General features: G+C 42.3%; 1 protein-coding gene and 1 long non-coding RNA gene across 3 annotated transcripts in view; one reads left to right on the forward strand and one right to left on the reverse strand.

Annotated features, from left to right (window-relative positions):
• The window catches only part of LOC147033459 (uncharacterized), a 15,234-nt gene extending 7,776 nt beyond the window's left edge, over positions 1–7,458 (forward strand). Inside the window, exon 2 of the long non-coding RNA XR_015055550.1 lies at positions 6,509–7,458. This is a non-coding gene — a long non-coding RNA (uncharacterized LOC147033459). The remainder of the gene's footprint in view (positions 1–6,508) is intronic.
• The window catches only part of LOC147033460 (semaphorin-3A-like), a 226,025-nt gene continuing 216,013 nt past the window's right edge, over positions 6,998–17,009 (reverse strand). For both annotated transcript variants that reach the window (XM_085871648.1, XM_085871647.1), the window contains exons 15-19: positions 16,523–16,564; positions 15,981–16,138; positions 15,243–15,310; positions 12,571–12,713; positions 6,998–10,100 (exon numbers count right to left, since the gene is read on the reverse strand). In XM_085871648.1, coding sequence (XP_085727774.1) covers positions 9,561–10,100; positions 12,571–12,713; positions 15,243–15,310; positions 15,981–16,138; positions 16,523–16,564 — 951 coding nt within the window. In that variant the 3' untranslated portion in view covers positions 6,998–9,560. The remainder of the gene's footprint in view (positions 10,101–12,570; positions 12,714–15,242; positions 15,311–15,980; positions 16,139–16,522; positions 16,565–17,009) is intronic.

Below are 17,009 nucleotides of genomic sequence, written 5' to 3' on the forward strand. Positions count from 1 at the left end.
TTACCGTCACAACTCGCCACCGTCGCATCGCCACCATTCTCGCGCCACTTGTGGGCGCCGATACTGGACTCGTGTAGGGCGCGCACCGAGCAGCGTGTTCAAAAACATCACAGACTTTCCACAGAAAACGGATCAAAAACGACTCACGCCCACTTTTGTTCCGTCCAATCGGTGAGCGAGGGGCGATTTGGCCCCGCCTCCAGGGCATTGGAGGGCGGTCGCTATATGCAAATACATGGATCAAAAAGCATTCACGCCCACTTTTCCTCGGTCCAATGGGGAGCCAGTTAGAGAGGTGAAGGGTCGGAGGCAAAGGGTCAAGGGTGAAAGAGCGAAGCCACGGGGCTTATATAAACGGCTGCGTTCGTCAGTCAAGTTCAGTTCAGTGGAGTGGTGCGGAGTTCAAGAGAGTCGTCGGTGGAGCTGGAAAGAAGTGGTACTAGTCAGAGTGAAGAGGACGGAGCTGTGGAGAGGTGACGGCGGCGAAGGCGGACGAGGGGGTGCTCGCGTCGGTGCCGGGAGCTGCACAGGGAGAGGCCAGCAACGCGACCGAGGTGGAGGAGGAGACGCTCGCCGCGGGACCCGAGACAGGGTGATATCCTCCTTCCCCCGAGCATCAGCAACCCCCTCCTGTTTCCCCCCGCGCTGAGATAGTGCGACAAAGGGGGCCCCCTTCCCACCCCCTACCAGACACTGTCCGCGAGGCCCGCGGAGTTGAGGCACCACCGCCGCTCCGCGTCTCATCATCAGACGGGTAGGCCCGACCCGGTCTCGGCCCCCAGGCCCGCCTCATCCTGGAGGGTGGTTTTCTTTTCTTTTGCTTTGGGAATATGTGTTGTCGGCGCCGTCTGTGAAGTAAAATTGTATAAGTGTTGCCGTGTGCCCGGTAGTCGGTTAGATCTGCATTGTTGCATTTGCTTTTTGTGTAATATTGCATTGTCTTCTTCTCTTACATGTGCTTTTGGTGGAATTGTATATGTGTGCTTTCCGTTCATCGCGAAATAAATGTGCTTCATGTTGAACTGTTTTCCCGCTTCGCTTCGTCTTTTCCTCTATTGAATCTCCATCCTGCTTCACGTAAAGGGTTGGTCGTGGGCTAAAACGCCCGATAATTAATCGAACCGTCGAGGCCGACGAATAACACCGCTCGGTTATCCCGATAGTACGGAACGGGTCGCTTAAAGTGGCCCGTGTCCGAAGTCGACCTGCGGCGAGGTGCGATCGCCCGGTCTACCCTCCGTGTGGGTACTTAGGTAGGTCGAATTTGGCGAGCAACCCTATCCCACGCAGGGCCGATTGGCACGATCGTGGTGAGACCGAAAGGTCCACCCGTGACTAGTTCCCGGCGTTAGTCCGAGAGGGTCACGACTGGATTGTCCGTCCGGTGGGCGACGTGCCGCGATTCGAGTTACGTGGCCGTCCGCACGCCGGCGGGCGCGAATCCGCAACAATATCTATATATCTATATCTATATATATATATATATATATATATATATATATATATATATATATATATATATATATATATATATATATATATATATATATATATATATATATATATATATATATATATATATATATATATAACAGCCAGTTAGCTAACAGCTAACAGTTAGCAGCTGATCAGGGGAATGAGGAGCTTCGTGAGCTTCAAGTTTCATCTTCTTCGTTATCGTTTCAGCAAGTACTACTCCCTGCTTCAAATGGATATATTGAGTGTGATGTTTCAACAAGCCATGAATGACCTTTTGAGCCTAAAAAGCATCGTCATGGAATCTTTGATGCACTCCACTGTTTGTCGCACCCTGGCATCAGATCCATTCAGAAGTTGATATCGGCATGTTTCATTTGGCCAGGTGTTAACAAGGATACTCGTGAGTGGGCAAAGAATTGCATTTCATGTCAGAAAGCTTAGGTCAATCACCATGTCATCTCATTTAGGTACCTTTGCTACGCTTGATATGAGATTTTTTTTTTTCACATTCACATTGATCTTGTAGGACCACTACCTCCAACAAATGGGTTCAGTTACATGCTCACCTGTATTGATCATGATACCAGGTGGCCTGATGCTATTCCTCGACAGGACGTTACAGCGGAGACAGTCACTAGGACCTTGGTGCACCATTGGATTTAAAAGTATGGCAAACCATCAATTGTACTTGTCCCACCGCTTATCACCCAGCAGCCAACAGCATAGTTGAGTGCTTCCATCATCAATTGAAGGCACCTTTGAAAGCTCAATCAGACTCGAGTCAGTGGTATGAATATCTCCTTTGGTGCTTCTTTGCATTCGCACCGGCATTAGGGATGATCGAGGATGTACACCAGCGGAAGTTATTTATGGTACCACCCTTAAAGTACCAGGGATAATGGTTGCACTGAGTCACCCTACTATATCACTGGACCCATCCAGTTATGTACATCGACTGCAAGAGCACTTGTCCAGTACCTCGCTAGTTGCGACACGATCACAACGAACCACAACTCAAGTTCCAAGAGGACTTATGAACTGTTCGGACATTTTTGTTTGTTATAATGCAGTATGCAAACTACTACAACCACCCTATTCAGGACCTTTTAGAGGAGGAGGAGGAGGAGGAGGAGGAGGAGGAGGAGGAGGAGGAGGAGGAGGAGGAGAATGGGACCATACCCTGTGCAGAGCATTGGAGTTGCTTAAGCAGTCTCCTTGGCTATTGGGCACAATCCTGGATGGGTCGCCACTCCGACACAGGATGCCAGCAAGCTGGCACTCATTTTGCCGACCTCGGAAGGATGACAGGCCGAGTTAACCCCACCTGGTATTAATTCAACAGCTGAGCGGGATTTGAACTCAGGCCCCAGGATCCAAAGCCCACCACCCTAACCATTAAGCCAACACCAGGCACCACCTGGAGGGTGATTATTTAACTGAGCCACTCGAACAATTATCTGGAGAACATCACCATTTCACAGGACTGAGGACATGCAACTCCAACTACTGCATCTACTTCTGTGACTCAACCTACGTCTTCAGAAGTTCTAAAAACTAGATCTGGAAGACATTATGCACTGGCCAGGAAAACTTGTACAAGTTCTTTCAACAGGTTGAAGGATTGATCTACATGGTTGGTGCTTATTTGTCATCACATGTAATTATTTCATCACGCACGGCAAATACAGGATTATCGATCACCGTTTTCATCCTTCTCCAGCAATCGTGAAGAGTGTTAACGTAGTGGCTCCTATTTTGAAATACACGTCTAGAACAGGCACTCTGGATAGTGCATACCTCCGCCTGATTAGTTTACGTTTTGTCTCCCACTAATAGGCCAGATCTGGATTATATCTGAATAGGTCACATATCCAAGGTCTCCACCAAATTTCTTCCAAATCCATTCACAACTTTTTGAAATATCCTGTTCACAAACAAACAGACAGACAGACAGACAGGCATCTGGGACCATAAGATGCCTGCATTCGCCACCGTATGACCACACATGAGTAGAAATTCATTCACACCTGATTTCTCCAAACACATAGGTAGTGACAGAATGCAGAAATTTGAAAGAACTGGAAGAAGGAAAGTGAAAGAGAAATGGAGGCACACTATCCACAACAGATGCGCACACCATATCCCGTCAAGAGAGCTTGACGAGATTGTTTGATTGATTGTGTCCTCTGCCTGAAGGCAGGTCCTTGACGACTTGGCAAGGTTGATACTGGGTCGTTTGCCATTGCCTTCCGAGCAATTAGTCAGGGCAGGAATTTTGTAATTTGACTAAGATGCTCCTACCCTTGCCGAAGGACACCGTGGGATATTTTACAACCCGTGATAGCAGGCTAGACACCTGGCTTAACGTCCGATGGAGGGACGGAACACACTGATGAATCGCCCTGCCTGTCATACACCGAGATGACAGTTTGTAGCTGGGTTGAGATTCAAACCCAGGCCAAACAGCGAAGAGATGAGCGTGTGCACCTCGAGGTTATCCTGACAGCCCCTTGAGAATAGAAGATATGGATCAAGAAAGTTTTTCTTTGCAATTGAACGAAACAGGAAGAAGGAATTTAGAAAGAACAAGAATGAATAAAAGAGAGCTGGGGTGTGTTCACGCAAGCAGATGGGACGCCTGGCTTAACATCCATCTCTGGGACGGTGCATTTTGTGATTCAACGCCCTACCTGCAAAGCACACATGTACCGGCTTTCAGTCGGGTCAGCAATCAAACCACGTCGACACAGCTCAAAGGTAAGTGTGTTACAACTCTGACACTAGCTTAGCTGAAAACTGGCATGGAAGCTTTAAGAGACATGATAGGCATTGAGTTTGAAGATGAAAATCATGCTCTCACTCCATCGGTAGAGCATCTTCTTAGCATCCTCCTCGCCTGCAACCAAAGTTGGCAAGCCGCGGCATTCGACGATGACTTCCTTCGATTCGGTCGAGTGCAATGTCAGTCAATGAAAGCAAACATTTTCTTTTTGTCGATTTATTTACGAATGTTTTCCACAAACCTTACAAATGCAGAAAAAAAAAGAGAAAAAAAGATCTGAGCCGCACCAATATGGCAAAGCAATGACCGTGTTCGATTTCTACAGTAGAAGATGAGTCGTCATCAGGCCGGAGAGGCTCGATAACTGTCTAGCCACGTGTGCATCTTGTACCAACACAAAGCAAATAAATACATGAAGAGCCAGGGAGTGGAGAGGGTAGTGCGAGCAGGCACCTTCTCTCAAAGGCGAGGGCTTCACACACAGCAAGGTAGTGTGTGTGAAACATCGCCATAGCAATAATACACACACACACACACACACACACACACACACACACACACACACACACACACACACACACACACACACACACACACATTTTAAAACTCGAGTGACTAGGCCTACACATGTAATATCCAGGGGTGGTACGAAGGCCCAGAGCATATCCAAACATTCCACTGAGAACACAGAGACCTTCGATGGAACATTTATGATCAAAATTGTCCTTCCGTCAAGTACTTGTGACGGGAAACTGCGAATGCTGATCAATTACACGCCCAAGTACACTCAAGTGCTTTCACAGTGATGAGACAAATTGCAGGCGATCGAACAAATGGCGGTTGTAAAGTTTCGCTCAAGCAAATTAGTGATCGAAATATGGATTGCGTATGTAATATGGCCACGAAGCTTTAATGAACGGCCGATCACTGGGTCGTAAGGGTCGCAAAGCAAATGACGTCACAAACAGGCACCACTATGATGTCACAGAAGAATTTGGCTGACTTGTTGGATGCGCATTACAACCGACCTTGACTCCGACAGGCTTTCAGTTGCAGAAACCTTATTTTACAACGCCATCCGAGTTATCGTCGGATTACACCACAAATGTGACCTTTCGTAACGAATGAATACCTACTTTGATCTGTTGACCTCACACTTTGTTGGAATCAGACAGAGAGCCAAACATTAAATTATCATTTTACAAGACTCGGCTTTAAAATGAAGCTCAAACGAAGGGATAAAACTATCCTACGATAAAAAAATTTTTTTACACCTTCCACTTCAAATCATAACCGGTAGCATCATGCATAAATATATTAATGGATACGCCTTCGAACCGAGACTAGTCTGTTGCTTAAAAAAGTTGTACAAAAACACCATTGGAATGCTAACACCACACAAAATAAAAGATGGCCTTCTCTAATATGATAGTTTGAAGCTTCTCGAGTGGTAGCCAGGGTGATACAGCGAGCTGCATCGGTGCGTGCGCTCCTCCAAGTCAGCGACTCGACTCATCCTCAGTTGGAGGGAATGGTTCAACCAACACGATGAGCCCAGTCAGGTGAACATCCCGATTGCAAAACCAAATTACATCCAAGGTCACAGCAAAAAACATATTTCATCTCTCTTTGCGAGGTGCGGAACGAAGATGGCCGCACTGTTCTTCCAACGTAAATGCACCGTCGAACAAAGAATGCCAGTTAATTACTTCTGCGGTTATCGTTGATTAAATGTTTTGCGTGTGCCATTTATATATTTATTTATTTTTCCCCAGTTGCACGTCTTTTCAGAAATTATATAAACCGATCGTTGAGAACGTTGCTTCTCAGCTGGCTACACTCGATGCAAATCTCTATCCACAATATCCTTTAGATCCTCCCTTGTTCTTGTTGTAGTTCTGCTCGTTTCATCTTCCCGATCACATCCGGTTAATCTATACATATAACGGAGCAAATGTATGTAGGCCTCATCTACTCCTCGGAGAGAATTTGGCCTAGGGAGCTGAAACTTTCGGTGATTAATGAGGCCACCCTGAAGTTGTGCCTGTGCAAGTTTTGTTTGATTGCGTCAAGTTTTGAAAAAAAAAAAGATTTCGGCCATCTTGGCATTTTCTTCCTTTGAGGGGGGAGGGTGGGTGCATTTGGAATTATCCGAGCTGTACATCAACAATGTGTTACGTATGCACACTTGAGCAGTGGCGCGTGTTTCCGTTTCATATACGTAACCCGGGTTAATTTTATTTACAGGAGCGGTTTGGGACAGCTGTCTGTTGCTGAGACACCACCCAAATAAAGGGATGTGTCAGAAGAACGCGTTGTACATTTGGAACAAGATCACCCGGAGGAGGGGGGGGGTAGTCTGCTATGGTATGAACAATCATAAAGATAATAACATAACCCCCCCCCATCTCCGGCGGCTCCTGTAGGGAGCAGATGCTTCTAGTAATTTCAATACACTGGGAAAAAAAACTGGGAAATACTTACGACCCGATAATATGAATTTACAATATCAGGATTCCATATTAATTCACACAATTGTCATATTTTGTGCTTTAAAGTTTTCATTGTACAATAAATGATCATAACGATAAAGGGGCACAAGTTTAATTGCGAGGGATTGACAAAAACTTCTTGCTGTACAAAATAATAGTACTATACTTCGAAAAAGTAATTACAACGCTTGAAAGCACACGTGATGATTATGAGGAAAATAATTTGGAACATATTTAAAAAAAATTTTTATACAACATTTAGAATGTCTTTTGGGAAAATCCATTTGTTTCTGTTTATTTGAAGGATGTGCTTCTTGCAAATAACCTGACGAAGTCGCACACCCGTCGTTACCGCAAAATGAAATACAGGAAATTCTCAGACATGACACAAATTGAAACTTCTCCAAGAATTCTGAACACAGCATCCTGCTCTTCTGAGTGATGTCATGGCTCGATGAAGCAATCAGGGCAGCCAGCTTTACACGCTTGCCGATTAATTTACTCTGTCACTTCGACATTCATATTCTTATTTATTTCAAAAGTACTGACCATTATTTAAAAAAAAAAAGAGGTATTAAAAGCAGATCATCTAATTTGTGAGACAACAAATCGTCTAAAGACATGGATTATGAAGAATACGGATACACCTTGATTTGGATAAAGCATGCTGTACAAACAATTGGATAGTTTTACGCAACAGACCCCCAATAAAAATGTCTTTAAAAATGGAATAAGAAAAAAAATTTTTTTGCTCCGAACCGATGCTGCTTCTTCCCGATAGTATCACCTTTCCCTCTGTTTTTTTTTTGTTTTGACCTGCAGAAGAGTTGAACAAAGATGGCATGTACTTTCATTGTGAGTCCGTTGTTAAGATTTCGTAATCATTGGCCTCTTTTGTCAGTGTCAGCTTGCAATTACACAGATGGAAAAAAAAAGGAACGAGTACTCCCGTAAAGGAATTATGACAGTTCGGAAGGTGACGTGTCGTTTCCCGTCTTCAGGAAGTGCCGGAGCAATAGCAGTTAATGCCAATGACCTCACGAGATGGGGGTAGGCAAAAAAAATACAAGGTGACATCACAAGAGTTATACTATAGTAAGGTGATATTCTATAAGGTCCGGTTGAAATGAACGCAAAAATGGTAAAATATCCACGAGCAAGTGTAACTCTGACTACAAAGTATCCATGTGATCGCCAATGGATCTGACAGTTTTTCAATTGATAGGAAATGTTCAATGGTGGTCAAGATCACTGAATAGTAGATATCCACAACGATAGCTCGGTCCAGAACTGGTGAGCCGTGTGATGTTTGGCTATTGACTGGTATTGTAAAATAAATATATAAAAATACTATCCTGTGTCTTAACATGCGGACCGCCGGTGTATTGTGTTTTCAATTAAATGTATATTTTTTTTGTATTATCATAACGATGTATATTTAACAAATCCCACAGTATATCATTAGTTTTCCTGGCCAATTTGCAAACAGGCATTTGCATCGAATGTTAAAATTAAAAGTTCCGAGAGTAATTTTGTGATAGACGTTGCTGGTGAGTGTTTAGACCTGGAAAGCACAATAAAAACCACAATTTGTAGAAAGCTTTAGGCATCCCCAGCAGGATAAACAGGTGCCTCGTTCGCACTGCAAACTGTTCCTGCATTGTTCCTGCCTCCTCCCGATAAATCCCACATTCCGTAAGGACGCCTTCATCCCAAGGCAAGAGTGTTCCTCCTCTCATTCTCGTGGGTGTTGCTCCAGTAAGATGACAACCTTCCTAGACCTCTGCTCTTCATGTTCCTAGACCCCTTACTGTAAAAATGAAGAAGATAAAACGGTGGAAGCAGAAAAGGCCCGCCTTGACGCTCTTTCAGGATTGAAGAGTTGCGACTGACTTAGGATATAAAACATGAAGGCTGAACTGGTATCTAGTTCAAGGAATGATAATGAATTCAGTCACATTTCTCAGCACAGCTGTTATCCAATGGTCTGCATGATCCTGCAAACGAACATTGGGACAAAATGTGAAAATTGACATTTGCATACAAGCAAATGAAGGACCACAACGGAAAAAAATAACAGGGGTAGCGCAAAACGAGCTGGTAACGTGAGAAACTAGACGATGTCCTTGCCAGCAGGCCTAGAATGATTCATCACGTGTGCTCGTACGTCGCCTGCAGCCCGTGAGGAAGTACAAATGGCGTTCCCTGTGCTCACAGCTTTTAACCCTTCAGTATGATTACGCCCCTTGGAATGGAATACTTTGCAGTATGAACGAGGCAAGGGTTGCCCTTATGAAAGAGAGCGTGCTTGTTCAAAGAGATTAGCAATTGTAACTTTCTAAGCTTTCTATATCGTACTTTTGGTGAGTTATTTTTCGAAGAAAGAATAACATCTACACCGAGGTGGAAGATGTGCTCTTTGTGCTGTGTCTGGGTGTTTCATCCCCTTCAATGATTCCCTTAACACAGTGGTCAGACAGCTTGGAGATGAAATATCGGTTTGGATAAAAGACGTAGTCATATTGATTTTGTTCTTCCATCAGAACCACAAAATAAAATATCTTATCGCAGTTACCATTTACAGGCAGCATTGACCTAACTCCTTCACCAATTTTGAAGTTTATCCTCAGTACAGTCAAACATTACTTTCAACACCCTAGCCTTGATGCAAAAGGAGGAGATCCACAACCAGGGGTGAAAATGAGTGAGAATTAGTGCCTTTCGATGTTAGAGACGAGGACCTTCTGATGAGTCTATCAGCCACAAGGAAAAACATGTCGTGTGACTGTGAACAATGTCATGGTGGGTTACGCATCGATACTACGAGGTGGTCTCGTGTTGCCATTGTGTGTGCGGCGGTTTCGTCTTTTACGTGCTTCATGTGCATGCTTCCACTTCAACAGGTTTCCTCGACCCAGCTTTTGAGCTCCTCTACCACGAGCCTTACGTCGACGATGAGGCCGCTGCTTCTTGCTCAGCCGAGCACGTTCACAAATCTCTGCAACACCACCACTGAGAGAGGGGTGATTAACCAATCTCAGGAACTCACGATACCAGACACGAGGTGACGACGAGTCTTTGTCCAAGATCGCCAAATCACCTCGCTTCTCAGTCTGACCTCCATCTTTGTCATCTTGATCATCGACGTTGTCCTCCCCTCCTGTCGCTCGTTGCCTCAAAAGAATATCCAGCTGCTCTGGTCCGATGACCTCGAGTCGAAAGCGTGCTAATGTCTGCACGAAGCTGTGCTCCGTCGTCCGGCATGCATACAAGCCGGCGTCATTCCGAACAACGCTGCGGAGCAGTAGGCCTTGTGGGGTGACCACCACCCGGTCGTCAGTTTTGACCTGGCGTGACATTTAGGTAAAAATCATTTAATCATTTTATTATCAGGACACAACACAAAATGTCATGAATAGTAAACTTGAATCATTTTATACATAATTTTATTCACAGTGGAAGAGTCAATACTTTAATGTATATTGTATAAAGTATGCTCACAAAAACTCCAAACTCTCCTGCTCTACAAATAATAAATATTGTGTAAAATAAATAGTTTTACAGCAATATGTCTTTGCAGTTCAGATTTTAACTGCCATGTTTGTAAGACCTTGCAGGAAATAGAGGAAAGACTCAGTGATAACCAGACTCAGCCTCATTATGGTTCGAGCATCTGCTTTGAGTCAGGGAGGTTGGAGGTTCCATTTCCAACCTCAATTGGGTCATGCCAAAGATTTAAAAAATGGTACATGCTGCTACCTCGCTTGGCGCTCAGCACTTAGAGCGTAGAACACAGAAAAACACCTTGGGTTGTCATCCAATGGGGAGGGAGATTTCTCCATAAACAATCCCCACTGACTGGAGAGAAAAACTCCAGCAGTAGATGGTGTCATCGTCAGCAGGTGTGCTCAGGGAAGTAACTTCCCCCAAGGTCAAGGGTCATGCTTGTCTGTGTCAAGCGTGTGTGTGTGTGTGTGTGTGTGTGTGTGTGTGTGTGTGTGTGTGTGTGTGTGTGTGTGTTTTCTTTCGCCTTTTGCAACAATAGCAAGAAAGATATTTTTTAGTGATACAGAGGTTCAGTTGATGCACAATCCCTTATAGTTTAATGAAGAGGTTTAGAATTTGGCCATATTACCAGCACACAATTCCCTGCTCTTTTCAGAATGTACCATGTGATGTTTAAAGTCCACAAGTGAATGCCAGCCCGATGGGACAGTTACATTAATGTCCTCCCCAAAAGATGGCACTGTATTTCATCCCTCTCTTTCTCTCTCTCTCTGAAGCATCTGGAGGATAGTTTATAGTCAGGATGTGAATGAAACCCAGATGAGATAGTTAAAAGGCGGGTCCTCAACCTCTGACCTATGTTGTCAAACCCCTCTGATCAGTGATGAATCAGTGATCAGTCACTCCTTGATATCAAATCATGACAAATGGCAAGCAGACATTGGAACTTTACATCTATCCCTCATGATCTATCAGGGACATTCCGTTCAAACAGTGAGCCAAACACTTTACTGTACATGAATATCTACAACGATACAACTCTTTAACAGCCCCAATTAGTCCTACATTCTGGTATGGTCAGCCAAGATAATGGTTTTAGTCCAAGTCTTGCAGGAACTGGCTGGCCAGGAACGATGTTCGACTGAAGGTGGAAGGAATTTTCAACTGGGCCAACTTTGCTTCAATTTCTCAACTATTCTTTATGAAAAATAATGCGATGTTTGAAATACAGGATTGCTTGAAAAGACAACCTCCTGTTCGATGTCCATCCAAGCAAGGCACACTATTACACAACACCGTGCCTATGAAACAGCACTCCGACAGATTTTTGTCGGCTTGAGAATTTAACCCTTGCGAGAAAGCTCAAAAGCCCTGGATGGGCTGTCGGAGTTAAAATCTGAACCTCCCTAACTCGTACTGAGACAACATCAGGTTCAAATCCCATATACCACAGACAATTGTCCATCGTCGACTTGTGCTACCTCAGTGCCATCCTGTCGGGCATCACTTAAGACAAATATGTGCTTTTAGTTTATTTTGCAGAACGGTTGCAACAGAGTGCATATGGAAAATGTCACCATCATTTTATCTTATGCAAATTTTTTTTCCTGATATGGTACACCCCTACGTCAGAAACCCAAATATACTGTCTCTGTCAATTTAATTCGGAAATATGGCTATAATCTTTGGAGAGCACCATTTGTATTCATCATATCTCGCAGTTGGCATAGACTGGGCTCCGCAAGATGCTGCAGGATGCTTTAAAGTTGAAATGATGTTAACTCATGTATTCAAGAATGGCGTCAAAAGAATAAGGACTAGGTAACACAAACTCATTCTTGAACGATTTGGACTTGGACAAATACTTGACTCGGTGTTGTAATGGTTAGGGCATATGCTTTGAGTCAGGGAGGTCATTGCTTCGAACTCTGGCCATGTCATACTGAAGACTTTCTTTTAAATGGTACGTGCTGCTTCCTTGTTTGATTCACAGCATATATAAAAAAAACACATTGCCCAGGATTGATGTGCCAAATGGCATCCTCATTTGTTGATGTTCCTTGTGAAGTTATATTATGACTTGTTATGTGGCACCGGGCTTCAAGAAATGTGACCAAGTAGCCATTTTGAAAAATTCATCACCTGTGACTGCCTTTTGCTTCAGTGATTTCCATAAGGAGGCTCAAAATGGGAAATGAATAGCTGAATGAATGAATAATACAGCAGGCATTGCATCAAAAGAGAAATAGAAATATCTGTAGGCACAGCCGCACTGTCCGCAAAGTAATTTGGAGAAACAGTAGGCCTCACCTCCTCTCGGTTCTCATCATTAGGCTGGCTGAACATCCAGGCCACATGCGCTTGTAAGGATCTTGGCACACACTCTAAGAGCAGTGTGCTATTTCCCACGCCATACAGGAGCCGTTCCTCCACATTGTCCATTTCTGTTCCCACTGTGTGCAAGAACAATGACGATTGTTTTCAATAAGACATGCATCTTTAACCCCCTCATTATGTGAGGTTGCTCAGCTTGAGGTTAAAATACGGTTAACTCAACATCAATTGACCCACAACCTCAAAGTTGTGTCCAGACAGTCAGTCAACACAGTAATGCAATATCCTTATTCAAGCTTATTTAATTACTACTTTCATTTAAAGTATTACTACATATGACTAACTTTAATCATACATCACTTTATATGATAATGAATTAAGCGATAAACACTTTACCTTGCAGACATGTCCATAACACAGCACCTCCATCTAAACATAGACTCAAACTGTCATTCAAATATTCAAACTGTCATTAATAGCCGATTTTAACATGCTGCACTGCGTATCTTGGTAACCACCAACAAATTATATTCATGCTTATTTATAATGTATTTTATAAATAATATGAATTTTAAAATTTATTTATCTATTATGTATTTATTTTATCTAAATCCCTCCTTTATTTCATATATATATATATATATATATATATATATATATATATATATATATATATATATATATATATATATATATATATATATATATATATATATATAAAACCAATAATATTAATTAAAGAATTTACCTCACTAAAATAATTCATTCATTATTATTTTATCAAATGCAATGCAATAGAAACTTGTTAACATGAAAACCAACCAAAGTGAAATAAAAGGTGACGATGGAGTCTGAAGACATTCTCACAAGACCTGATTAAACAATTAGCCAAATATCCTCTGTTTAACAGGATGAAAAAAACCTTCTCAGCACATTCCACAAAATCATCCTTTACTGAACAAATTCTGGCAAATCTAAGTGGCTGAGATTAAAAGAGATTGCAACCCATTTTAATTGGTACAATGCTACATGGAAAGGTGTACAAGACTGCAGGGAAACTGAAATCATCAACTTTATGATAAACACTTGTACTAAATCCATTCTGTCCAACTCTAACCAACACATCCAGATATGCAGCAATTACAATCATTTGCACTCGTTTTAGCAATCAGGTGATCTGGTTACATCTTGTGAAGCTGCCTATCAAAAAAAAAAAAAAAATTAGAGTTAACCACACAAATAGCATATACCTGCATGAGATAATATTTAAGCTAATCCTCATTTTTTTTCTCCTTCATCAGTTTCTGCATAAATAAACATTCACAGAAAATAAGAAAAATGTCCGCTAGTTGGGGGCTGCAATTCCCACCCGTGGGAATGCCCTTAACCTGTTGAAACATTGTCCCACAAAAAGACACAAAAGTATAAAATAAAATAAAATTAACAACATCCTTAAACTTCTAATTATGAAAACAATGAAAACTTGAATATTTATTTTTAGAAAAGAATGCTCCATCAAACTTGACACATAAAAACTTATTAAAGGAGTTAAAAACCTTGTCACTTACTTTGAAGAGTGAATCCCTCACTAGTACTAAATCCAAATTTGTTCATAAAGTTGAAAAATCAAAAACTTCAACTGACTTGATATTGAGGCATCTAATTTTATCAAGCAACTCTAAAGAAGAATTAATGCTTCAGAAAGTGTTAATACCAGCATTCTTCTCAATTGATAAACAATATTTCCTGAACTTTTCCCTAAGAACTTGTAAGCCTGAGCTAACTATAACCGATTCACTGTTTGGTGGGACACTGCCTGGCACCCGCTATAGACCTATAATTGTAACGGGTTATAATGAAATGTAGTTGGTTTGACTTCGATGACAAAAGACCATTGTCTTTCAATGGACATCCTGAAATATGAGACAATGTTTATAAGAGGAAGAGAACCAAATAAATTGTGATGTTCATGTTAGTGAATGCAAATTAGAACAGGATCCATTGCTTAATTTGGCCTGCTTGTTGCATCATTTCCAAGGCATGGTTATGCTGCCAATGCAGTAAATCCTGCGGGTTAAGCCAGGAATAATGAAGTTGTCCGGGGTATAGACGACTGTCACCTACTCTATGTGAGAGATACTGGAAGAACTTCAGCGTTCACGGGCAACAAATACTGGCGGAGAGATCCCAAGCTTAAAGCCCATTCGAGCAATGGTGCACTCATTGATGAAACACTCTACACACAAAGGAACAGGTCAACCGTTTTCATGGGGTTGATAATCAATGTCAATTTTGACTGCTCAAAGGTAGGTGCTTACCTTTGAGCCAACATTTCAGAAAAAACATGATTTAAACAGAGAGAACATTCTCAAAATCCTTAAAACTTCCATCAAGTGCCACAGCATATTGAAAAGGATTATGGTTTTGCTATTGTCCCTATATTAATCAAACAGAGAGATAATTCACCCCAGGTAAATCTCCAAACAATATTGTTTATATTTGATCAATATAATGGTGGTTTTAAATACTTTAAAGCTTTTCAATCCCAATTTTAAAAAAATGTGCAATTCATGGGCCACCTTGCACATCTCTTGGCTTTCCATTCCGTTAATGAAACCAAATGCATGTTGGGGGTCTGATAAACTTACTGGAGAAGTACTGATCAGAGCACTGTGAGAGGGGGTCGCCATTACGAACGTCTTGCCTCCTTAGCCTCCTGAGAACAACAAACAAGGTGCAACCACAAGTTATATTTATTAACTAGCAAATACCACCCATCACTTTGCTAATGGGAATACTAAAAGGGGGAAGGAGAGAAAGGGGGGGCAGAAATTAAGGGGTGGGGGAGAAACAGAGAGGAGGGGTGGGGGAAGGGAAGGCAGCATGAGGTGAGAGTAAGGGAAGGCAGATGTGCAGTTTTTATCCAATATCTATCTCATCTACAGAACCTCAGCAATGAGGTCATCGGTGATGTCACTAGGCATATACCCATTGCACAAGGACGTTAGGGGCATTTGTATACTTGAACATAGTATTAAATTGGAGAGGTATTTGGAGACAATGGCTGAATGGAGAAATCAACACAGTATATGGGATTTCAACCTGTGATCCCAGCATCCATAGCTGTCAACTGAGATTGGAACAGCAAACATTCCAATATTGCCAACATATGATGAAAATAATACTTTAATTTGGATGCTTCTCTCTGTTTATACAATAGACCCTGCTGATGTCAGGGAATGCACGTGAAGTATGTATCCCCGCCCCCCACCCCTTGTCCATGTCAAAATGCATGTACGTGCGTGCACACACACACACACACACACACACACACACACACACACACACACACACACACACACACACACACACACACACACATTTACCTGCGTGTGCTTGGGAAGTATCGAGAGCACTGCTTCCCATCCCAAGCACAATAGGGGTCTCGTGCGAGGCAACAGTCAACACAAGCCTTGCCGTAGATAGTGCAGCGGTGCAGAGAGAGCTGAGTGACACTGTTAGCTGAGCCCACGTACAGGTGTTGCTACACATATGTCAAAATGAGGGTGACAAAAAAAAAATCACAATGTCAGGAAGGAATAGAAATCAAGCTTTTTCCACCAAAAAAAACTTACATTGATGTCGGCCAACATCTGTAGTTAACGGGGCTCTTGATTTGTTGTAGCGACATCTAACGTGAAGTTACAGTGACAAAGGCCACCATGACGTCGTTAGTGACAAAGGTGCATTGTTTTCATGAACTTGGCAACCAGATTGCAGTGAAGTCAAAGTGATGTAAATGCCAAGGTTTTAATGATGTTAGATGACCGTGTTGTAACATATTTCACTGCAGAGTTCAACTGTAGTGAAAAATAAGTGCAATGTTTCACATACAGGAACAATGGATGTTGCAGCCATTCAGACCCACCAGTTTTGATGATATTTCCATACTCAGAATGGGTTCCGGTTTCTGTAAAGATAAGGATAATTGCAATTATAAACCATTGGCTATGTTTGTTATGCACTGTCTGTTCAAAATTGAAAATTGCAGGAATAGAACATGTGCTTTGCAGGTTTGTAGTTCAACTTTGAGTTTCTAATCACCAAATGGTACAAAAAAAGGAGGCGGTGTAATTATGAATTCCTTCATTACTTCCTCCCACGGTGAAGTTTCCTCCATCAGTGTTAATTTAAAACAGTCCTGCTCCCTGAACTTCATGTATTGCATGCAGAAGTTCTTCCAAAAACTTTAGATGATAACAAAATAAATAAAACAAGACAAAGTGTCAGTTGAGCAAATTAAATCAAAGTTGTGAAATTCACACTGGCCTGGAACTGTGGCCGATATTTCATCTCTTAAGATGATTGATTGTTGCAAGCTCAGATTGGAATCAAAACACACTTTGACAACCCAA

Source organism: Eptatretus burgeri, chromosome 2, assembly GCF_056783735.1.
Source record: "Eptatretus burgeri isolate ZD-2024b chromosome 2, Ebu_testis_v1, whole genome shotgun sequence".
NCBI classification, from domain to species: domain Eukaryota; kingdom Metazoa; phylum Chordata; class Myxini; order Myxiniformes; family Myxinidae; genus Eptatretus; species Eptatretus burgeri.